At 51.0% G+C, this 24,297-nt stretch overlaps 1 protein-coding gene across 4 annotated transcripts in view; it reads left to right on the forward strand.

The window, feature by feature from the left end:
• WSCD2 (WSC domain containing 2) overlaps positions 1-22,641 on the forward strand; it is a 98,036-nt gene extending 75,395 nt beyond the window's left edge. For all 4 annotated transcript variants that reach the window (XM_060283244.1, XM_030860947.2, XM_060283242.1 and 1 more), the window contains 5 exons: positions 4,723-4,844; positions 7,827-8,001; positions 12,341-12,505; positions 14,224-14,424; positions 20,521-22,641. In XM_060283244.1, the coding sequence (XP_060139227.1) occupies positions 4,723-4,844; positions 7,827-8,001; positions 12,341-12,505; positions 14,224-14,424; positions 20,521-20,873 (1,016 nt within the window). In that variant the 3' untranslated portion in view covers positions 20,874-22,641. The remainder of the gene's footprint in view (positions 1-4,722; positions 4,845-7,826; positions 8,002-12,340; positions 12,506-14,223; positions 14,425-20,520) is intronic.
• Positions 22,642-24,297: the final 1,656 nt, after the last annotated feature.

Below are 24,297 nucleotides of genomic sequence, written 5' to 3' on the forward strand. Positions count from 1 at the left end.
GGCCAGTCCGGTGGGAGGCTGGCTGAGGCTCAGCCAGGCCTTCTGGTAGAAGAGGGGGAGCTCTTCTCTCTGGTACATGGTTGCCAGGCAACCCAGAGAGAGCCTCCAAGATTATGTCTCCTCCCCTTGATAAGACTCATCCCGTAGAGGTCCAGTGCACAACCATACAGTCACAGCCCGAAGCACACAGCCACAGCCAGGTGCCCACTGTCACGAGGCCAGGCAGGCAGGTGGACATACACCTGCTCATACAGGGTCCTAGACTCCCACGTGGACAGACCCAGATGCGCTCAGATGAACCAGGTCCACGGGGGCCCATTTGTGGTCTCAGAGCTCAGTATCCATGCACCCAAATAGGTAGATCTCTACTCACACCATCACAAACCCAGTCACGCACACACGCGCGCACACACACACACAAGATGCACACACTGCCTCCCTGTCACACACACTGCACAAGTGTCCCACCTCCCAGACACACCCTCACTACAACCAGGCCCAAGCTACCCTCATGGTCTGCATCTCCTGCCCCATCGGTTCCCTCACACCCACACATACCCCCAAACCTCCAATGCCTTCTGATACAACTCTGTCTTCCCCTGCACAGTCCTGGGTTGGGGAGGGTCTCAGACCCCCCAGGGTGGTGGAAGAGGGCTCCAGGAAGGATCCACCCTATAGGATAAAAGGTGGTGGGCTTTGCACCCCTACAGTGTACCCAGGACCACACCAGTCCTGAAGGGGCCTCCCTTGGCCTCAACCCCAAAACCATTGCCCCAGCTGGGGCCCAGGAGGATTATAAGGTGGTCCGTCGAATAGGGTCCTGGTGGGGAAGGGGCAGGTTAACAACTTGAATATGGTTCTAGAGACTCAGTGTCAAGTTCTAGGCATTTTTAGGTGCTTAAAGAGAAACCAACTCCAGAGTTGAGAGACCCCAGAGTGACAGCCTTTGTGAATGATTAGTGGTCAAAGGGGAGTGAATATATGTCACAGTGTTTTGAAAATGCTCAAACAGGGCCTGGGGGTGGTTCCTTAAAGAGGGACAGCCCAGAGTGTGAGGACTCTGAGCTCAGACGTTCCCAGGTTAGAATCCAGATGCTGCTAGTTGTCAGCTGTGTGACCTTAGGCAAGCCACTTACCCCTCTGAACCTCTGTTTCCCCTTCTGTATAATGGGGAGAGTGAGACTTTCTTTATAGGAATTAGGAGGATAAAGTATATCAAGTGCTTACACAGTGCCTGGTACGGCGAGAGCATTCGATAAGATCGTCAAGAATGGAAGCATCTCAGACTTAGATTCCAGTCTCAGCTCTGCCTCTTATAAGCTGGGTGACTTGTGTCAAGCGGTTTCAGCCCTCTGAGGCTTGAGTTTCTCCATCTGTAAAAATGGGGATCCTTATACCACCAGAATGATGCAAGGGTTCAACGGGGCCACATGTGTGAACAGTTTAACCTAGTTCCTGGCTGATAGCACGTGACCCATATATGGTGGCTGTGATGATAACAATGATACTGTGATATGACTATAAGCATCTAATCATCATAGTAGCATTATTATTATTGGAAGAAGCGTAGACTTGGGAGACAGAGCAACTTGGCTTTGATCTCACTCTGTCCTTAGACAGCTTTGTGGCCCTGGACGCCAGAGCGCCTCCTTGAGCCAGCCGTGGCAGCTACTGCTCGTGGCTGCGAAGATTCAGTGGAGCCAACGTGCCCAGCTTGGAGCCTGGCATCCGTGCGGGCTCAGTAAACACTGGTGGAGTCTAAAGAGAAAAGGCGAGTCCCCTTACTTCTGAGAGTAAGTCCAGCGTCTCTGCCCTGGGACCTGATTGGCGTCCAGCTAACTAAGTTTTCTGGTTACGTGAGGTTTCGTCCACACTGCTTCCGGCTTCTCATCTCATTGCTGTAAATCTTTAGCTTAAACGCCTGACTCCCCTCCGCATCCTCACCTCGTACGGCACGTTCTCTGAGCATCGTTAACTCTTCCTCAGGGTGACCGATGAAATGGCGCGTCCCTCGGTGCATCCTGGGCCACGGGATGGGAGACTGTCCCGTGTTCCCCCACGGGACACTAGTGCCATTTGGGGTCTGGCAGTTCCTCATTTGGGGGATGGAGGGCTGTCCTGCACAGAAGAGACTGCATAGTCTAACCCCCTCGCTATCATTTACATGTGGGGAAACTGAGGCCTGGACCACAGCGTCCACCACCGTCACTTCTCACCAGCCTCTCGCAGCAGCCTGGAGTGAGAGGTGGGGAGTGGAGGAGATGGTGCTGGGTGGCGGGAGCCTGCAGCATGCTCTGGAAATCAGTCATTTAACCCAATTCCAGATGTCTTCTCAGCTTGCTAGATTTGCCTCCACGATGAGCAATTTCAGGCTACAGGGTGCCAGGTGGTAGAGGTAATCACTAGGGTGCCTTTGACAGCTGAGATTTAAAATTTTCATTCCTGGACTCCCTCCCCGCTCCTCCACCATCCTTCTGCCCGGGGAGTAATTTCATATCCTTTTCTCTGCACTTAAATATAGATATATACGTATATGCTAAAAAAAGAGGGCTCCTTCCTGGGGGATCTGAGACCCTCCCCAGCCCAGGACTGTGCAGGGGAAGACAGAGTTGTATCAGAGTTGTTGATTTTTGTAGCTTGCTTCACTTTTCCCCAAGGATTAGCATTGTCTTTCTGAGATAATCCTTAGCACGTTTTCGCTAACAGTGGGTCCCTAGTATTGTCACATAACCTCCCCTCTCTAAGCCCTGCGTCTCTCATCCGTAAAATGAGAGTTTACTATGGACCCTGCAGAGTTCCCAGGAAGGTAAAATGAGACAGCATTCGCAAAGTTCTCAGAAGAGTGGATCACACATGGTAGGTGCTCAGTAAATGGCACCTACTTTTGTGCTCCTGATTTTGATTCACTGCATCAACAGTGTCCTTTATTTCATGTGAAAGCTGTGCTTCTAGAAAAGTGTATACAGCTCAGATTTGAGAACAGTGGAACCCAATTGAAAATGGGCACCATGAGTCTTTAGATAAATTTGACAGGGGCCACTTATAATTTTTAAAATTTGTCTTTATTACATTAAAAAATAACTATGCACTGTCAAAGAAGTTAGAAAGCGTTTTACAAAAAGGTGGAAATAAAAATTGCCTGTATCCTATCAGAGTTCCCCAGAGAAACAGAACCAGTAAGATATATGCAAATATATAAATCAAGAGATTGATTTAAGGAATTGGCTCATGCAGCTGTAGAGGCTGGCAAGCCTGACATCCAGAGGCTGAATTCCTTCTTCTCTGGGAAACCTCGTTTTTTCCCCTCATCCCTTCAACTGATTGGATGTGGCCCACCGACGTTTTAGAGGGAAATCTCTGTTAAGTCTCCTTAAAGTCAATGAACTGTAGATATTAATCCTATCTTCAAAAAACCTTCACAGCAACACCTAGACCAATGTCTGACCAAACAACTGGGCACCATAGCCTCACCAGGTTGACACAAAACTTAACCATCACGTCTGCTATTAAGAGATAACCATGGTTGTTAACGTATTAGTCTATGTCCCTCCAGAGATTTACACTGAGAGAGAATTTGCGGACACAATTGATATTTTATAGTATGTGGAGTTTCATGGTCTCAGTTTTTATTTAACATTCTATCTTGAACACATCTTCATCTCTTTAAAGTAACCTTTAACATCATTATTTTTGATGGGGCATAGAATCCCATTGTGTTGTCATTCCCTACTTTATTTGTCCAGTACTTCATTGTTGGACAGCAAGGTTGCTTCCAGTCTTTCACCTGTTAATTTAAATAAATGCTGCAGTGAGCATCCTTATTGATGTCTTTGTGTACACCTGTAATGGATGCAAAGGGTACCCACCCAAATCCTCTTTACCACCAATGGCTCACATCTGCCCCCTTGCCCCAGCAGCCTTCCAAATGACAGATGTTGGGGAGGGGGGCACATAGGGCCAAGGTCGGCCCCTTTCCTTAAAGTGGGACCAACTCTGTGGTACAGTTTACCCTCCGGGCTGGAGGTGGGACCCAGCCAAGATCACATGCTTACTTAGCTCCTCCTCTGCCCTGTCCTGCTTCTCCTGAAAAGCCATAAAACATTGTCTCAGGTTCAGCTTCAAGTAAACCCAGCTGAAGACAACATCTCTGAGTATTATTTTGAGGATGACTTCTATTAAAGAGATAGCAACATCTTCTGAATTTTCTGTTGCGTAGCTGGGATGTTTCCAGATTAGGTTATCTGAAGGGGAATCTCTCCAACAAATCAGTCCCTTAGAGCACTGATGGGGCAGAGGCTCCCGAGGCCCCGGTTTTTCCCCTAAAGCCCAGGACAATGGGAGGGAGAGGGGGCACCCCAGTGCTGGAAGGAGGGGCAGGAGAGCTCTGGACCCTTTGCTTCCCTCCGTCCCAACCCTCTCCTGATGAGATCACGAAAATCCTCCATGGCATCTGTCATTTCCCTAAATGAAAAGTTGCCACCACCAAGAATGGGAAAGCGAGACATAGGAGTGGTGACAAAGAAAAGGGGATTATATGGCCCAGCAAGAACATCTCAGTGACCTGTGTTGTTGACAGAGATGCCAGGGTTGAGGACATTCTTTGAATTTTCTAGCTCATGAGTCTCCACTGTGGCTCACTGCGTGACCTTGGGCGAGACTCTTGCCTAGAAGGTGGCTCTCCCAGCCTACATCTGACTAGTTCTTTTCCCTCTGTCTCTCCAGATGGAAGTGCAGTCTTCCGAGGCTGCTTCCGCAGGCCCGACAACCTCTCCCTGGCCTTGCCCGTGACGGCTGCCATGCCCAACATGTCTGTGGACAAGTGTGTGGACCTTTGCACAGAGAAGGTGAGCCTGGTTCTGTGCACGGAGCTCTGGGGAGGGTGGTGTGGAGCAGCTGGAGGAACGGGATGCTTGGCTGGAGGAGCAGCAGCCCAGCTGGGATGAGAGAGGTCATTACTGTGATCTGTGATCTGTGACATGGGGGGAATGTGACTGTTTCATGTGGATCCGGAGGGTAGGAGTTACATGGGGCCCATTTCTTTCCCTCCAAAGAAGTGTGTTTGTTCTAATAGTGAGGACTGCTCAGGAATGAGGGCCACATGTGAACTGGGCCGAGAAGCGTGTGTAGAAGATTGCCAGGTAAAGGCAAGGACAATGCCACCTTGTGACAGTGTGAGTTCCCCGTCACTGGAGGTATGCAAGCAGAGGCAGAGCAGCTGTGGCATACGGAACTTTGGACACTGGATATCAGTTGGACTGGATGATCCAACTGGCTGATCCTTTCTCAGCCTGAGATCCTTGATGGGTGACTGTTTATCCTTCCTCCCAAGCCAGACAGGGAACACCACAAGAGCAGAGACTGTGGCCCAAAACATTTTGTGACCACTCCCAATACCCAGCACAGAGCTAGGCTCATCGCTGGCATTCAGTGATGTCTGAGGAGCTCCCTCCTTCACTCAAGGTGAGCTAATTACACGAGGGTCCAAAGGAGAACCAGCCCTCCCCAACCACAAGAAGGTGGTTGCCCATTTCATTCATTCACTCAGCTAATATTTGATGAGAACCTGCTTTGTGCCAGGCCCCTGTGCTCAGTGCTGGGGGTGCAAAGTCAACAAGATATGGTCTTTATCCTCCATGATGCTGACATTTGCTGGGGGCCAACTTTGTGGCTCTTCCTGGGTGCTCAGCATGTGCCCCAACTGCTGAATGCCCCCACCTGCTCTGACTCATCCTGCTTGGCTTTTCTTTCATCAAGGCTCCTAATTCACAAAGCATGTCTCAGGAAGACTGAAAGGATCATCATAGAAACTGCCACTTACCGAGCACCTCCTCCATGCAGCCCTCTGCCCCACGGGTCACACAGTTTACCTCTCACAACAAAGCTAGGTGTTGGGAATTTTCATCCCCATTTCACAGATGACAAAAACAAGGCTCAGACAGATGAAGTCACTTGCCCAAGCTCACAGCGCAAGCAAGTGGCAGAACTGGGACTGACACCAAATCTATTCTCTTGACTTCTGAGCTACCCTAGAGACCCCACAGAGAGGCTTCCAGGAACCATTCAAGGGCAGCCAGGCCACTTCAGGTCACCAAGCATTTCCTGAGTGCTTGCTCTGCTCCCAAGAGGCATCCTGGAAGGTCAGGGGCGATGTTCATAAGAATGAAGGAGGTTTGACCATCTTTTTGTCCAGCTTTCTCTCTTGGGCAGGAATCCCCCTCCCATGGCATCCCCTCCAGGTGGACATTCCTCTGTCCTGAGGGCTCTGGAGGAACCTACAGATCAGCCAGAGGTGGAGGACAAACACAAGACAGTGAGGTCACAGGGCAAACCAGGATGGAAGAGGGTCCAGCTGCACATAGGACTGGAGGGAAGCAAAGGTGTGGGCAGGTTGCGTGGGCGGGGTGGGGGGCGACAGGAAGACCCCGCTGCAAACCTCCCTCTTCTAGTTTCTTCTAATCTCCTTAGGGCACCACAGGAGGAAAATTGAGGGGATTAAGTGGACAGGGGTCCAGAGCTGCTTGTGTCAAGTGGTGGAGGGTCTGAAAGACTTAGGGTGTCAGAGGAGGCTTCAACATGGGTCACCGGCTAGAAAATACCATCAGTCCCAGCCCAGGTCCACCCACCTGTATCAGCATCTCTCTGATCTTTGGCTACGTGCTGTAGCTCATATTGAACACCTGTGAGAAATAAACCAAACCTACCTACCATGGCAAAGCTCACCGGAACCAGCCACGGCGGTATGACCTTGGTTTGTTACCACATTATTCCTGGACCAGCTGCCAGGGAGAATTCAGCTTCATGCGTCTGAGCAGAAGCAAGTTGGACCAAGGACGGTCCATTGCCCTCCAGATCTCAGGCCCAGCCTGCTCCCACTTAGCTCTTTCATAGAACAAATAAAACAATTAGGAGCAGCTCTCCCAGCAAAGACTGCGGCTACGGGTAGGTATCAACATCCTCTTTGGCTTAAAAGGAAGGATTCAGACAGCTTTTCCCAAAGCATGGGCTTCATATCACTGTCAGACACAGAGGATTTACTCTGGCATAATGCATGGCCATAAGAAAAACTTTTCTTTTTCAGTTTTCTTTCAAGACCTCCAGGAGAAAGCTGCTTTTCAGTGCTAAAGTATCTTTAACACCTCTCTCCCCTCAACTAATCTCCCTTTTGCAGGAAAAACAGAGTCGACCCCAGGCTCAAGTTCTTGGCAGGCAGAGTGCCTAGTTAGAATTTAATCATGTGGTTTTCTTTCTGCAGTATTGGGGCTTACAGTATGGAAATGTATGGAGATGATACTTCTCAACCAGTGCTACCTTCAGGAGTAATAAATAGTTCCTTTGAATAGAGAAAGCCCGTGCGCAGCAACGAAGACCCAACACAGCCAAAAATTTTATATATATATATATATATATATATATATATATATAAATTAATTTTAAAAAGTGACTTGACACATAAAGGAAACAAATAAATGAATAATAGTACAGGAAAGCAAAAAAGAAAATGGTAACTACGTGAGGTGATGGGTGTGTTGACTAGCTTGATTGTGGTGATGATTTCACAATGTATACATACATTGAAACGTCAAGTCGCACATCTTAAATAGATGCAATTTTTTACTTAATTATACCTCAAAAAAGCTGGAAAATATAATAGTACAGGAGGTATGCAGGTAGGGCAAAATCTTGCTGCTGAAGCTTGGGGACCCTTGAGCTGGGGAGAGTGATGGAGAAGGGGACGATTGGAACGCAAATCCTGTTCTGCACCCAGAGTCCGGGCTGTCCAGGGATTTGGTGACTTTCTTCCCTTTCCTCTCCTGCTTCATCCCCAGGAGTACCCACTGGCAGCCCTTGCGGGCACCGCCTGCCACTGTGGCTTCCCCACTACGCGATTTCCCCTCCACGAGAGAGAGGACGAACAGCTCTGTGCCCAGAAGTGCAGCGCGGAGGAGTTTGAGAGCTGCGGGACACCCAGTTACTTCATTGTGTATCAGACGCAGGTCCAAGGTAAGCCAGGTCCGCCCCGACCCAGCAGACCCCCAGAAGCTCTCCCAGCGGCCTCCCTCCCAGAGATGCTCCAGCCAGTCCATTCCAGCCAGCCTGTCAGCAAGAGGACTGTGCAGGCCAGAGGGCAGAGGGCAGAGGCAGGGCTGGTGAGCATAGCCAGGCTTAGAGATCCTGCATGGGCAATGGAGGGAGGGCCCCCGGGGGGCGATGGTTCTGAAAACCTTCATCTCTATCCCTTATACTGAAGACCCCCTTGGTGGCTCTTCCTGTAATGGGGGCTGTGAGCTTGAATGGGAAAACATCTGATCTGGGAGTAGGAGACTTGGGTCTTCAACACAGACCCACTGCATGATCCTGGGCGAGTCATGTCCCCTTTCTGGGCCTCAGTTTCTCCATCTGTAAAATGAAGCTGTAGATGGTTAGCCTTCCAATTCTAAGATTCTGCAAATTTACCTGTAACTTTTTCTTCTCTTTCTCTGTCTCACTCATCCTTTCCGCTTTTATCCTTCTTCCTCTGCTAGTGGAACCCACACTCAATGTTTATCTCCTCTTCCATCTGTTGGGGTACCGGACTGTGATGACGATGGTGGTGGTGGTGGTGACGGTGGCACTTAGGGACTTTCTTTGTGCCAGACTCAGTGTTGAGTCCTTCGTATGCATTTTCTCACTGATTCCCCTCAGCTTTCCTGTGAGGCAGGAATAGTCATTATGCCTTCTTTACAGGTAGGGAAACTGAGACTCAGCACAGGTAAAGGACTTGCCTGAGGTCATGGTGTTTATAATATTTCTAGATGAAAATCTTTTCTCCTGCTGGAGGCATCAGGAAAGGTGGTGGCACTTGGAAAGGTGCCTTGCTGGGATGCTCAGCCCAAAGGAAGCCCGTGAAGGATTACCCCAATATCTGAAAAAACTGTCCACCTGCGACGTGCAGTCCTATGCCAAGCTTCATCTCATTTAATGATGGGAAGCCCACAGTAAGCCTATGATCAGGATGATACCATCCCCATTTTACAGATGGGAGAACCAAGACTCAGAGAGATTGAGAACTGGCCATAATCACACATCTACAAGAATGATTTGCTTTCAGGTCTCTGACTCCAAAGTCCCTGCTAGAAACCTCTACCCACAGTGCCAAGGACACTCCCCGCACCCTCTGAAGCCTGGAGAGCTAACAAAACACCACTGGGCTAGACCTCCTCTTCATCTCCCAGGAACTAGACTGCCATATATGGTCGGGCAGGTTGAGCACTGCACAGGCATAACCTAGAAGAAAAGTAATGCCTGAAAGCCAGCCTGTGCTCTGCCTGTCATGCCGTGCACTCTGGATGGCAGCACATCTGCCCAGAGGAAGGGGAGGGAACCTTTACCTGATTTTTACAAAGGTGCTGTAAGAGCTAGTGGCAGCTTCACCAACAGCCTGTCCCCTGTTTGGCCTGATGGGGGTACCGGTGGTGGCCAACTGCGGCTGCTTCCATGGCAGCTGAATATTGCTCAGAGCCCAGTGAGCAGAAATGTCTTTAGCCAGTGTGGCCCTTGGCTTTATTTACACTCTGGTGAGGAAGGATGAGTGTTTGTTAGTTTCCAGGAAGTGTTGGTTACTCTGTGCAGAACTGTGTTACCCCAGCTTGGGGGAAGGGTCATACACAGCTTAATTATCCCGTGACCATGAACAGCTTTGATGTGGACAGAACCGACACTGGAGCCTTTTCAATAGCCCCTGATTGATGGGTTTGCTCATTCCCAGTGCCTGGCCCCAGGCCATTACTGGTGTTCAATTTCCCATGTCACACTTGCAGGCCCTACACACTGGGGTGGCTTGAGAGTCATGTGGTTCATGAGGCCGCCAAGAGTCTGGTCCACGATGGCAGCCATTTATTGAGTACCTACTGTGTGCCGGGTACTGTCTAAGCTCTTTAGACTGAATTAACTCATCTAATCCTCATAACAGTCCAATGACATAGGTGCTGTTATTATTACCGTTTTACAAATATGGCAACTCGGCACAGAGAGGTTGAGGAGCTTGGCCAGAGTCACACAGCTGGGACAGAACAGAGTTGGGATTCAGACCAAGGCAATCTGGGTCCTGAGCCTGCACTCTTAATCTCAGCTTCTCAACATATACTGCAAATACTTCACATGCATTATCCATCTAATCCTGTAAGGTTTATTAGCCCCACTTTACAGGTGAGGAAACTGGGGCTCAGAGAGGTGAAGAGCCTTGTTCAGTGTCACACAACTAGGCCATGATCATCCTAGATCGAAACACAGGTCTGTCTGATTCCAAAACTATATACAACACTGCCTCCAGCATCTGTTTCGATTTGTGGAGCTTAAGAACCAAATCAACTTCCTTTTTAGTGCTGAAAATAACCAGCTTTATCCTCGCCGCCCAGGCAGTATTTGAATGGAGAATTCTGTTTTCAGGGGAAATTGAGGGGCCAGGTTCTTTCTCTCTCCCAACATTTTATTATGAAAAAATGTCAAACCTCCAGAAAAAAATGGAAAGAATTACACAGTGAACCTGCTAGACTTATCCTACAGATTGTACATCTGTCAACATTTTGTTCTGTTTACTTTATCATACATCTCTCCATTTCTCCATCCCTCAATTTTTATTTTTGGATGCATTTCGGAGTAAGTTGCAAACATCATTACACTTCAGTCTGCATATCACTAATTATAATTCAATATTTACTTATGATTTTTTTTTTTTTTTTTTTTTTTTTTTTGCAGTACGCGGGCCTCTCACTGCTGTGGCCTCTCCCGCTGCGGAGCACAGGCTCCGGACGCGCAGGCTCAGCGGCCACGGCTCACGGGCCCAGCCGCTCCGCGGCATGTGGGATCTTCCCGGACCAGGGCACGAACCCATGTCCCCTGCATTGGCAGGCGGACTCTCAACCACTGCGCCACCAGGGAAGCCCCACTTATGATTTTTTGAAGTAGCATTTACATAGAGTGAAATGCACAAATTTTAAGTGTACTATTTGATGCCAACTGGGTCCTATGAAATCCACACCCCTGTCAAAATATAAAACATAACCACTCTCCAGAAAGTTTTGCATCTAGGCTCCTTTTTGCAATGTGTTCCCGTGAAGACCATTCCCAGACACCTACTTGGCTTGATAAAGATGCTTTTTGGTTTGTTTTTTTCCAAAATCTGCTCTCCTCTGAACAAACAGATTAAACCTGCATGACGGGAAAGAGACCTGGTCTCTGGCTAGCAGCATCAATACTAAGAGCTCACAGCATGTGAGCCCTGTGTTAACACTCAACACCCATTCTCTCTTCTAACCCTCCTAACCAACCCCCAGGATGTCATCATTATCAGCATTCCCATTTTACAGGTGAGGAAACTGAGGTTTATTCAGATCCATCATTTTTCCAAGGTTACCCAGCAAGGAGATGGCAGAATTGGAATTTAAATTTAGGACTTCAGACTTTTCCCTTGAAGCGCTATTGTGAGAAAGCAAGTAAGGATAATAAATGTTTCTTGGATGGATGGGTAGATGGATGGTTAGGTGGATGCCAGATAGTATGGAAAGTGCCAGGAAATCAGCAAAGGACAATATGGGCAGGGTTTCTGACTAAACAAATAATGATTTGAATTACAGTAGCAGAAAGTAATACAAGAGAGATGGACATAGTACACTAATGATAGCCCAGGGAGTCAGAGAAGGAAGGGAGGGAGGGAGGGAGGGAAGGAAGGAAGGAAGGAAGGAAGAGAGGGAGGGAGGAAAGAAGGAAGGAAGGGAGGAAGGAAGGGTCCAGTTCAGCAGAGAGCAGGATAATAAGCAGTCAAAGACAGGTAGGAGGCAGTGAAGGCAGAGGGACCAGTGCACCTGAAGCTGCCAAGTCAGGAAGGAGCAGAGCACGGATGAGACAGTGAACCAAGTGGCTGGCAGGTGGGGGAGTTTGAGGGGAGAGCATGTGGGTGGCGTGAGCCCGGGAGGATGCAAGGGCCAGGCCACACGGGGCTTGAAGGTCAAGATAAAAACCTTGGACTCAGTCCCATGCAGATGGACGGCATTTGTGAGTTTTAATCTGGAGGCAGGTGTGGGGGTGATAAGAGACTCAGTGGGACAGGGGAGAAACTGAGGCTGGAGAGAAGGCTCATCCTCCTGGCTGACTTTTATTGAATCCCTACCATGTGCTTATCCTTTTTCATATATTATCTCATATAACTATTTTCCCGTTTCCAAATGAGGAGACAGGCCCAGAAAGCACCGGGTCGCACAGCTGGGAGGTGGCAGGGATGGGACTCACACCCTGGTCCCTTCTAAACAGGCTCCTTCTGCTGTGCCCCTGTCACTGACCCCTGTCTGTGCCCTGCCCTTTGCAGACAACCGCTGCATGGACAGAAGGTTCCTTCCAGCCAAGTCCAAGCAGCTCATCGCTCTGGCCAGCTTCCCAGGTGCCGGCAACACGTGGGCTCGCCACCTCATCGAGCTGGCCACCGGCTTCTACACCGGCAGCTACTACTTCGACGGTTCTCTCTACAACAAAGGTGAGGAGGCGGAGGGGAACAGGGAACGGGGGCAGGAGCTCGGGAAGGACCCCCTGGGAGGGCATGGGAATACCCCTTCCTGAGCACCTACTGTGTGCTGCTCAGCTCACCTAGGCATGTTTATCGAGACCTACTATATGCTTGGTACCTTCCCTTCACTTACATCCCACAAACATTTCCTGAGTATCATGTCCTGGGTACCTCACCTGCTTCCGTCAACATTAGACACTTATTAAGCACCTACTATGTGCCTGGGACCTTCCCTCCATTTAAGTCATTCCTTCAGCACTTACTGTATGCTGGGCACCTCATACAGGAAACTGAAGCCCAAAGACGTGACACAATGTCCCAGATCACTCATTTGAGTTGGACACACAGCCAGTGTCTTGAAGGTCTAGTATTGATACATTAGCATTCTAACTGGCTTCGAAGAGCCCATCCAAATGCCTTAACTCTCATGGGCATGGGAGGCCAAGATGGAGAAGAGCACAGTCTTGGGCAGCAGGATGGCTTAGCTTTGAACCTTATTCGCAACCCCTACAAGACCCTCATGGCAGAGTTCAACCGCAAGTATGGCGGACACATCGGCTTTGCTGCCCATGCCCATTGGAAGGGCCTCTCGCTAGCTCTGTAACTTGGGCAAGTTATTTGCTCTCCCTGGGACTCAGTTTCGTCATCTATCAGATAAAACCCACAAAGGATTATTGAAAGGATCAGTTGTCTACTACATGAAAAGGGCTCAGAGCAGTGTTCAGCATGGAGTCGGTGCTATAGAAGCATCCTCCAGCTACCCAGAATGTCTTTCAGTTCCTCAGCTTTTGAAATGAGAACCTGATCCGGTCCCTCCTTCCTTTTGCTGAATTCCTTTTAAGGGCTGTGTAGTCTTTCTGGTCCAGTACTAAAACTCTTCATCACAACCCCCTCTTGCCCTCTGCTCTCCTGTACCAGTCGCTCATGTGCGACACACTTCTTGCCACCCACCACAGGACCTTTGCACCTGCTGTTCCCACCACCTTTCCCTCCTCACTTGGATTGGTAAATTCTTCCTCGTCCTTCAGTTCTCAGCCTAAGCACCTCTTCTCCCAGGAAGTCTTTCTGGATGCTGCCTGACTAGGTCAGTGATCTTGGCCAGGCTGGCTGGGCTGCTCAGCTGCAGACTGCAGGTTGGACCCGTGTCTGTTCCATGGGTCTCTCACCATCTGGGGCCAACAGGCTTCCAGGGCATGTCCTTCTCACAGTGACAGCAGAAACACACAGAGTGAACAGAAATGTGATGCATCCTAAGACTTTGGCAGAGACCCATTTCCGCCCTATCCGCTGGCCAAAGCAAGTCATACGGCGTGCCCAGCATCAGTGGGGTAGAGATGTAGACTCCACCCAAAGAGGAATCCTCCAGCACATCACTGTCAGGCCCCTCCTGTGGCACGTAGGCATGATGACTCCTCTTCTGTAGCTCTAACCACAGCAGTGACTTTACATTCATCTATGTCACTATTCAAATTATCTCTCAAAAACTAAGACCCATGGATGTTTCTGTAAATCATTTTCTCCCTGCACAGTGCCTGGCATGTAGTAGGTGCTCTGTAAGTACGTGAGTAAATGAATGAGTAGATAAATGAACGTCTGAGGATTCCTGAAGGGGTCCGGGAGGGGGTGGAGTGGACCTCTTGTCTCCCTCGGCTCAGTGCCACGTTCCCTAACCCCCTGGTTGTGGGAAGGGTTTAAAGGTGAGCGGGACCACTGGCGCAGCGGGAGGACCATCTGCATCAAGACGCATGAGAGTGGCCAGAAGGAGATCGAGGCCTTCGACGCGGCCATCCTGCTCATCCGCAACCCCTACAAGGCCCTCATGGCGGAGTTCAACCGCAAGTATGGCGGACACATCGGCTTCGCTGCCCACGCCCATTGGAAGGGCAAAGGTACTGCTTTGGAGTGGGGGGGTGGAGCCCTAGGGTGCAGAGGGCAGTGCGAGGGGCTAGTGCTGTCTCCTGCCAGGAATCCAGGAGGGCATCCTTGAAGGCATGTGTGTAAGTGTCCAGGTCCTTCTTACAGATGAGGAGGTATGCTTTGCACGTCCCACCATACCCACCAGCATCACCCTCTGTGAGCCAGGTTGTTACCGTGGCACAGTGGTTAAGGGCATGGGCTCCGGACCAAGACTCCCTGAGTTCAGATCCCAACTCCACCACTTCCTAGAAACGCGCCTTCACCTCCATGAACTTAGATTGTCCTGTTTATAAAGTGGAGGTAGTAAGATCCAAGAATTTCACCCTTAAAAACACTCAGTGGACCCTCGTATTCAAGAGCCCTTTCCTGGGATCTGAATCCAGCCCAAGGTCAGTGGCTGAGTGGCCATGAGGTCACCTATGAGCTCCTAAGATCATCATTCTGTGAACCCCCTCCACTACTCTGGATTGGAAAACTCAGAGAGGTTAATGACTTGCCCCAGGTATAGCTGGGAAGTGACAGTGTCAGTCTCCGAGCACTAAACTTCATTAAGATGACCTGAATTTGATGTTCATCTCTGGTGCTTAGTAGATTCCAGAATGGAAGAACGTCTCAGTACAGAGCAGCAGCCCACAGTAGTGGGGAGAGCTCCGAAGTCAGACCCAACCTCCTCAAAATCCCATGTCAGTTATCACCCATATCTCCATTACCATAATGAAAGTCACCTCCATGCGTGACCAGAATGTCAGCAACACCCCAAGGTGAGAGGCAGCCTGGTAGCTAATGCCTAGGTTAGGTTCACACAGTTCACCCTGTGTCATGTATGGTGCAAGCTAGTTTCAGGGAGGTGAAGGCCCTTTTCCAGGAAGTGGTGGGGCAGGGGTTTGAACCCAGGGAGTCTTGCTCCTGAGCCCACACCCTTAACCACTGAGCTATGATAATGAGTTAGACTGAACGTCAGTGGCTACAGATCCCCCCGCTCAGAGCTCCTGATGCCAAGTAAGTACTCTGTGAACGTGAGCCCAGCCGACCTCATCCACCTTCAAGGAACGAGGCTGCTGCAGCCTCTAGGCCCAGGGGTGCTTCCCACTCCTCCAAACCCTCCCCCTGGCCCCCAGCTGCTCCACGCTGCAGCCCCTCCCCAGAGAGAACTGGAGCAGGCAGGACAACATTAACTCAGCCAATCACATTCTCAGCACTGATGTCACTGATGGAAACTCTTGGGCCTGCCTGACCAACTGTGCCCTGGGTTCCCAGTTTGCTCAAGGGGCCTGTCTGTCCCTTCCCCTACTTCACCCCCTCTCTCAGTGAGGGGGTGGAAGCTTGGACAGGGGATGACATTTGTTCCCAGGGGTAAAGAGACCTCTGAATTATTTATTTGTAGAACAATCAAAAATGACCACTGTTTGGGGCCAGGCTGAGAAGTCTGCAGGTGCCAACGGCAGGATCCTGTCCCAGGAGCAGATGTTCTGCTTGTCAAGCTGGAAAGGACCTGGGAGATCGCTGAACCCAGGCGTCCTCAGCCCCAGCAGCACATCAGAATCCCAGGATGTGGGGAAGTCCCAGTTCCAAGGCTGCACCCCAGACGATCACTGGAGTGGAGCCTGGGCACTGGTATTTTTTAAAGCAGTGTGCAGGCAGGCCTGAGAACCATGGATTCATTCTCTATTAATGGGGAAAATGAGGCCCAAGAGAGGCAGGGCCTGCCAGAGTCACTCGGGCACATAATGACAGGACTAGAGTCCAGTTCTCCACCTCCCAGGCATCCTACTGCCCCAAGTAAAAAGGGAGGGAATTCACTTGGGAAGCTCATATGGGACCAGACACTTAGCAATAATTATCTCATTTAAATCTTCTAATTACCCGAGGAGGTAAGAAGGGCTGCCACAATCACCATCCCAGGAAGGGAGCGGGTCATGTGGCGGAGGCCCCAGGAGTTGAGCGAGCTGAGATCCAAACCCAGGCATTAGCTACCAGGCTGTCTCTCACCTCGGGGTGTTGCTGACATTCCGGTACATTCAGAGGCTCCCCCCTCCTGGCATAACCCCTCGTCTCAGGTTTAGGCAATTTCCTAATTCCCAGGAGCCACCTTGCCTCTTCCTTATTCAAGACAGTTGGGAGCTTTAAAACCGAAGATAAGGGAGGTGTCAGGACAGGCTGAGCCCAGAGGCTGCAGGGGATGGGAAAGAGGAGATTTCAGGACACACACCTCCTATGGGGGGCCTGGGGCCCCCTCATTAGTCTGGGTTGGGAGGGACGTTCTCCCAGTGCTTCCTCCCAGGCCTGACCCAGGTCTTCAAGTGCTCTGCCTGAGAGCCTTCCCCAAAGAACCCCATCCCCACGGACCCCACCCACTCAGTCCTCTCATTTGCATTAACATCTGACCCTGTAGGCACTTGAGTTTGAGACCCTTGCCTGCTCCAGCAGCGTCAGTATCACTTGGGAATTCGTTTGAAATGCAGATTCTCAGGTCCCACCTCACGCTTACTGGATCAGAATTCTCATTTTAACAAGATTCCTTCCAGAAGCTTCTTGTGAGCTTTCAAATTTGAGAATCACTGCTTTAGGACACCCTCGGCCGGGAATGTGAGGGTTACTCCCACCTAAGAGCAGAGGTCACTCACCTGCTGAGAGGTCACTCACCCGTGTCCCTTCCCAGTTATAGCTGGATCGAGGCTCGTGTCACCACCACCCACCCCCCACCCCCGGCTTTTGTTTCCATAACATTGATTTTATGATATCCCTGGAGTGGGCCCAAAGCAAAGTTTTATGTGATACGATTACACAAGGTGAATTGTCCTGGATCTGTTTAATGAAACAGAGACCGTGTTTAATGATTCCGTGGAGAATTAAATACAGTTAAGCTATTAATCAGACCCCGGTTCCTCCCTTTGACAGGAAGATGAAGCAGAGAGTGGCCAGCGCGTGTCCCGCCGGGCCCTTGTGGGGGACGGTTCTGGCAGAACCAGCACTCATCACCAGTGGTCCACGGCACAGTGTGCCTTTATTACCCAGTTTGAAGGCAGCCATCAGTTACCGGGAATCCTGAGCTAAATGAGGGCTTTTGTTTTTCATTTTCATTTTTGTTCTTCATTCCAGCGAAGTCATTCAGGAGCTCCAAGTGAGGGATCTTTGCTCTAGGAAGGGGTGGGGAGGGGGCGAGTATCTGCTGCCCCAAAATGGTGGGCCACTTGGGGCATCTCAGAGATGCTGGGGACCAACATCGAGAATAGTTGTAGCCAACATTTATCCAGCGCCTCCTGTGTCCCAGGCCTGGTGCCAGGGTCTGCAAATCTTATTCCATTCCATCTGTATGGCATGTCTAGGATGGCGTTCTTGGCACAGTTGCCACTGTGCAGATGGGTAAACTGAGGCTCAAGGAGACCTCCTGACATCCCCAAGTTCACACAGCCAATATGGAGAGGAGCTGGGTCTTGAACCCTGGCAGTCTGACTCCAAAGTCTTCAGTGAACAGACCCGTGTCTTAGATGACACCTGAAGGTGAGGTAAGCGGATGTAGACTAGGATCTGGGGCGAGAAGAGTGCTGGAGATGGTCAGATCAGGTGCTCTTAAAGGGTTTGCCAGGAGGGCAGGAGCCAGGCTCATTCCCGTGTGTAAGATGGAGCTAGAGTAATTCCTACTCTCCAGGCTTCTTGTAAGGGGCACTGCACGAGGTAGTGCGTGCAAAGTGCCCAGCACAGTCCTGGCACACAGTAGGTGCTCAGGCAACATACATTCCCACCCCAGGGAAGTTTGCAGTCACAGGGATGCCATGTCATCTCCCCCCCACCTGTGTCCAAGGCCAGGGGCACCACCTGGGGGATCCAGGCCATCATGCAGACAGGCCCTTCCTTTTTCTTGAGGACCACCCTCCAGGCACCTCTTGAGATGGTCACAAGTGGCTAAGCCTGGAAGTCCATCCAGATGGACTGAGTAACTGAGTGCCTTCCGCATCCATCTGGGTTTCTGCCATGGGAGCGGCAGTTGTCCTGAATCACCAGGGATGCTGTGAGATGACTCAGGAATGGGGACATTCTTTCTCAAAAAGTAAAGCAGAGTATACACATGCTAGATTTTTTCCTAATCACACAGATACATCTGGTCTTATAACAGTACGGGCCCAGTTAGCTAGATACATTGTAAATAATCTATTTGAAGGATAAAAAATATCTTTGTCAGGGGCTTCACTGGTGGCGCAGTGGTTGAGAGTCCGCCTGCCGATGCAGGGGACGTGGGTTCGTGCCCCGGTCTGGGAAGATCCCACATGCCGTGGAGCTGCTGGGCCCGTGAGCCATGGCCGCTGAGCCTGCGCGTCTGGAGCCTGTGCTCCGCAACGGGAGAGGCCACAACAGTGAGAGGCCGGCGTACCGCAAAAAGAAAATATATCTTTGTCATCAGCATAAATATTTCCCAAGCGGCTGTGGTATTCCAGGGGGTCACTGGGGGAGCAGGAGCCTCACCACAGATTCTGATGTGCTCTGCGAAGAAAGAGGAGCCCTTTATCACATCACAGCTTGGCGGCTGGGAATTTCAATTTAGTTCAACAACCATTTATTAAGGCCCTGCTGGGTGTGAGGCAGTGGGAGGGAGTGGGGGTGAGGCTGCTGGTGCCTAGGAAAGATGGGGGCCTGGAATCAGGCAGGCCTGGTCTGGATTATGCTTCCCGGCTGTGTGACCTTGGGCAAATTACTTCACGTCTCTGAGCCTCAGCTTCCTCACTGGTGACAAATGAACAGTAGTCTTTTCCTTTCAGGGTAGTTACTATGATTAAATGAGATAAGGGGTATCCATCATCCAGCAAAGGTTGAGGATTTAGTTATTAAGAACCAGCTGGGCTCCCCAGCGCAGCTTGGGAGACTCACTGAGCCTCGTTCAGTAAACATATCCATCTGGAGGGTGCAGGGTGGTGCTGCCCCTGTGAGAAGCAGGGGGTATGGCTTCAGGGTTCCGGAGTACAGGCCCCGTGATTCTCCAGCTGGGGCTCAGAATTGAGGCTGCAAATCCCTCTCTCTGTTCCCAACATCCTCCAAGACCCCCCTCCTGGGTTCCCCTTTATCAGAGTTTCAACAGCTCCTGGGGCTGGCTGGCTGGCTGTCTCTCTGAGGTCCTCTCCAGGGCTCTCTGGTGAATTTCCCACATTCTGTTGTAGCCTGTCTCTTTCTCGAGTCAGGGGATCCCAAACACACACTCCCAATCTGGGTGAAAATCCATCCTGTCCTTTTACCATGGCAAGGGAACAAACAGCACAAAGAAACAATGTGTGATACTTCAATAGAAAGCAAAGAAAGAAAGATAGGATAGGAAGGTGTCACAATGACAATGTAAATAATCTGATTTAAACTGCCCTCAGCCCAGAGGAGATACCTGCCTGAGCCTGGGGAGTCAGGGAAGATGACATCTCACCTGAGAACAGAATAATCACAGTAATAATAGCCAACGTTTACTGAGCACCTACTGGGTACAGGGCACCATGCTGAAAATTTTGTATGCTTTTTCCACTTCTCTGTACAAAGGCCCTATTACTATCCTGTGAGAAGATACTGTTACTGCACAGGATAACTGTTCCTACACAGGATAACTTGGTAGTTAAAAGCCCAGACTTTGATGCCAGACTGTTTGGTTTCAAATTCTGGCTCTGCCAGTTATTAGCTGCGTGACCTTGGGCAAGTTACTTAACCTCTCTGTGCCTGAATTCCCCCTTCTGTAAATGAAGAAAACGATGATGCCTGCCTCACAGTGTTCTTGTGAGGAATAAGTGAATTGATCGCTCTATTAGTATATTTATTGCACTCTATATTAAGATCAATATATATTAAAATATAAAAATAGAGTAACAAGGATTTATATACGTCTGTGCCTGGCATGGAGTAAGCACCAGACAGATGTCATTCTCCCCAGAGAGAAGGAAGGGCTAAGATGATTCCAGGCAGAAGCAGCAGCCCCGAGGTGGGAGGAGGGAGGCGAGTTTGGTGATCTAAGGGTTAACAGTGGTGGCGCTGCTGTGAATAGCCAACGCCATCTGACCTGTGTCCTCCCGCTGACCTGGGCCTCCTTGCTCTGTCCACAGAGTGGCCAGAGTTCGTAAGGAACTACGCCCCGTGGTGGGCCACGCACACACTGGACTGGCTCAAGTTCGGCAAGAAGGTGCTGGTGGTGCACTTTGAGGATCTGAAGCAGGACCTCTTCGTCCAGCTGGGCCGGATGGTCGGGCTGCTGGGTGTGGCTGTCAGGGAGGACCGACTGCTGTGTGTGGAGAGCCAGAAGGACGGCAACTTCAAGCGCTCGGGGCTCCGGAAGCTGGAGTACGACCCCTACACGGCGGACATGCAGAAGACCATCTCTGCCTACATCAAGACGGTGGATGCAGCCCTTAAAGGGAGGAACCTCACGGGCGTTCCCGACGACTACTACCCCAGATGATGGGTCGGAGCGGGGCGGGGAGCTGGCAGTCCAGACCGAGCAGGCCCTGGGGACTCCAGACCCCTGGGGGCCCACACCCATCAGTCCCCTCTTCGATTTGGGGACAATCCCCATGGCTGCTGTTGCCTTTCGCTGAGTTTCCTGCATGACAGAGGAGGCTCAAGTGAAGAGACTGTGCAGGCACGCCCCGCCTACTCACACCGCGCCCCCAGAGATGGAGGGGGCAACTGGGTTAGGGAGCTCTAGCCACGTGGACCCTTCTCTGTCTCCCGTGTCCCTGTGCCCACCACTCTGGGCTCCACTTGTGGGAAGGAGAGCTGATGGGTGTCCCAGAGACAAGGGTGCCCCACCGCAGGTGTTGAGGACCCTGGTGCAAGAGCTAAAGAGAATGACATGGAAAAATGTGGCCCAGACTCTGCTCCGTGCTGAGCTGAGCACTCGTAGCTTCCCCGTCTCTGCCCCGCCCAGGAAGCACTGACGCCAGGGTTTATCCCAGCCACTTCTGTTTGAAGAAAGATTGCTGGGAAGTTTCTCTGCGGCCTTAGGTTTCTGACATTCTGGGTGGGTCAGGGAAGCAATGGTGCTCAGAACAGGTTAACTGGGGCCACCGCGTGGGGTCACTGACATCCCAATCCACCCCCCTACCAGGTCACAGTGCTCCTGAGAAATGACCCGGTTCCTGTCCACCTCGAGGGCTGGAATTTTTCCCTTTCTTCCCCAGCTGTATCCAGGTGGTGGCCCACTTCCAGGGTCCTCAGGAACCAACCATTATCTCACCGGGACGGCCACAAGCCACATGCAGAATCTGAGCGAGAATGAGAGCTCTGGTAACACACCTCCCCACCGTGGGGTCCAACACGTTGATCTGACACTGCCCTTCTGACCCCTACCAGTAGGTCCCTTGCTATCCAGGAGAGAGAACAAGAGTGCTCCAAATCAGGTGGAACCCTGAGCGAAAGGGACCCCCACTACCTTCCCAGACCATAGACCTCCCTTTGGTCATAGGCCAGCTTCTCTTAGGGGGTTAAGGAACGGGGTGAGTGGGGTGGTGGTTCATGTCCATACAAACGCTGCTCTTTTGATGCTGAGACATCAAACCAAAGGATTCCCAAGGACCTGAATCACTGATCATCTATCTCAGAAAGCATTGAGATCAAGGAGCCCATCTCTCCCCGCCACCTTGGGTACAGTGATTTCACATCCAGCCCACATGTGTGCACCTACACCATCCCCCCACCATGTAGGTGCAGAAGCCATAGGTCACAGCTCTTTGCTAGTCTGTCTGGAGCAGCCCCCCAAGCAGCCACCTCTGAAGCCTTGGGGTGCAAATAAATGCTCATTCCCAGATAGCCAAGGGACTGTGGAGAAGGCGAGTGTAAAGAGATATATTTTTCTAAGAGGAATATGACTAATACATTCCACCCCTTTGAACGTGGCCATGCAAAGAGAAGGGCCAGGGGATTGGACCTGTGGTTCTCTTCCCTGAGCCCCTCATCTGTAGGATTCGGGCCACCCCGGGGCCCAGCCAGGGGGCTCTGAATGTATTTTGTACCGTGTTTCTTTCCCCCAGGCAAATTTCTAGTCTTCTTTCACGAAGCAGTTAGAGGGCTTGGCCTCCCTTCCCTCTTAGAGGTCAGCTCTCTCTGGGAGACTCTGGCCCAAGACCTGGGCCAGTTCTTTGCTGGTGGTCACCTCAGGCCACCAGCCTCTGTCTGAAGATTCCTCAGGTCAACACCATCATTAAAAACAAGTTTTGTTGATAATTCTACCACGTGATAGACTGTCATGTAAGGCGAGGTCACAAATGGAATGTTTTTCTGGGGTGTGTGTGTGTGTGTGTGTGTGTGTGTAAGAGACAGAGACAGAGAATGTTCTGGGAGCATCATTGCTTTGATGTCTGTGCAACTCTAACTGCCTGTGGAGAACTGTGTATCTTGGTGTGTAACATTGTCTCTGCCTCTGTGTTCAACTGCCCTTCTGTGTGGTGAGGCTGCATCCCCCAGGCTGGTGTGATGACCGCCCAGTGTCTGATGTGTCTGTGTGCCCTCTCCAAAAAGTGCCACCCAAACCCTGGCACTTGAGGAGGAAGGAAAGCTTTGCATTCCAGTGGTCCCCAGGGCAGGGGACATGCCTGGCCTGCAAGCCGGGACACGTAGGCTCTCATCCTGCTGTCACCTCCGGTACACCTCCAGAACTCAAGGAGAACAAACAGGGCCCAGCATCTGCTGACGGCTGGGATTTCCTCCTGATTTCTCCAGGAACCCTGGAGGCCGCTGCAAACATATCCCTGGTAGACAATGTGGGTGGGAGAAAAGGATGGGGAGGCAAAGGGGATGGTGGGGGGCAAGGTCCTACAGGGACCCAGCTCCTCCTAGAGGCTTTCTTCCCTTCCCCCCATCTCTCTTGCATTGGTTTGTTTTCTGGCCATCCCCACCCCCGTCACTGTTTTTCTTTACACTGCCTCCTGCTCTCAATTTCTCTCTTTGTGGTCTCTTTTATTTCTTCCAGCTGCTCATTAAACCTCTTTTCTTTCTTGTCTTTCTCCTCTCTCTCTCCCTCCTTCCTCCCACCCCTGAATCTCTCTCTCTCTTCCATCGTAATCTCTTTCTTGATTTCTGCTTCTCTTTGTGCAAGCAACTCTCTCCCTGTCTCTCTTAATCTCTGTGTCTCTGCCTGTCTCTTGCTCCCTGTCTCCCGTCCTCCCCACCCCTGGTGTTCTCTCCCACCTCTTCCTCCTCATCTTCCTGGAGAGTGGGGGCGACTCAGTGGGATCCAGACCCAGTGAGACAAATGCTACCCAGGCCGGTAACCAAGGAAGTGGTTTCCTTAGCAACAGAATCTGCAGGCACGCGCTCCACTGCCCCATCCCTTAGCTATTACAGTAAGTACTGAGAGGGCGGGGGGCAAGCCTGGAGATGGGGCAGTTGCTATAGACGCTGCTATATTGGTCCTCTTGAGAGGGGACAGCGGTCAGAGACCAGCTCGGTTCCTGGCACTTTGGGGACACTCAAAAAAAAAATAGAGGGGCTGTGGGGTCAGAGAGAGGCAGAGAGAGTGGAGACAGCTGGGGAAGGAGTCCACAGGACCTGGTGACAGGCTGGATTCAGGGAAGGGGAGGTGGCCAGGAAGGTAAAGGGGCACCAAGATTCTGTCTGTGCATCTCCAGAAGGAGGTCCTTTGAGTGAGATGGAGAACAGGGGGCAGAGGAGCAGGTGGGGGTGGGGGTATGGTAAACTGACATAGCTCCCTGTCCCCAAGAGTTCACCATCTAGTTGGGGTGACATTGTGGGAGGGAAGGTGGCAACAGACAGAAATATCCCACTCAATTCTCCCTACAAATTGGCAACAAGGAGCCCCGGAGAAAAAAGCACGGCCCCGAGGGTGGTGAGAGACTCAGGGACGGTAAGTCATTTGATCGTGTGGC

The sequence above is a fragment of the Globicephala melas genome, chromosome 13 (assembly GCF_963455315.2).
Source record: "Globicephala melas chromosome 13, mGloMel1.2, whole genome shotgun sequence".
In the NCBI taxonomy this organism is placed as follows: domain Eukaryota; kingdom Metazoa; phylum Chordata; class Mammalia; order Artiodactyla; family Delphinidae; genus Globicephala; species Globicephala melas.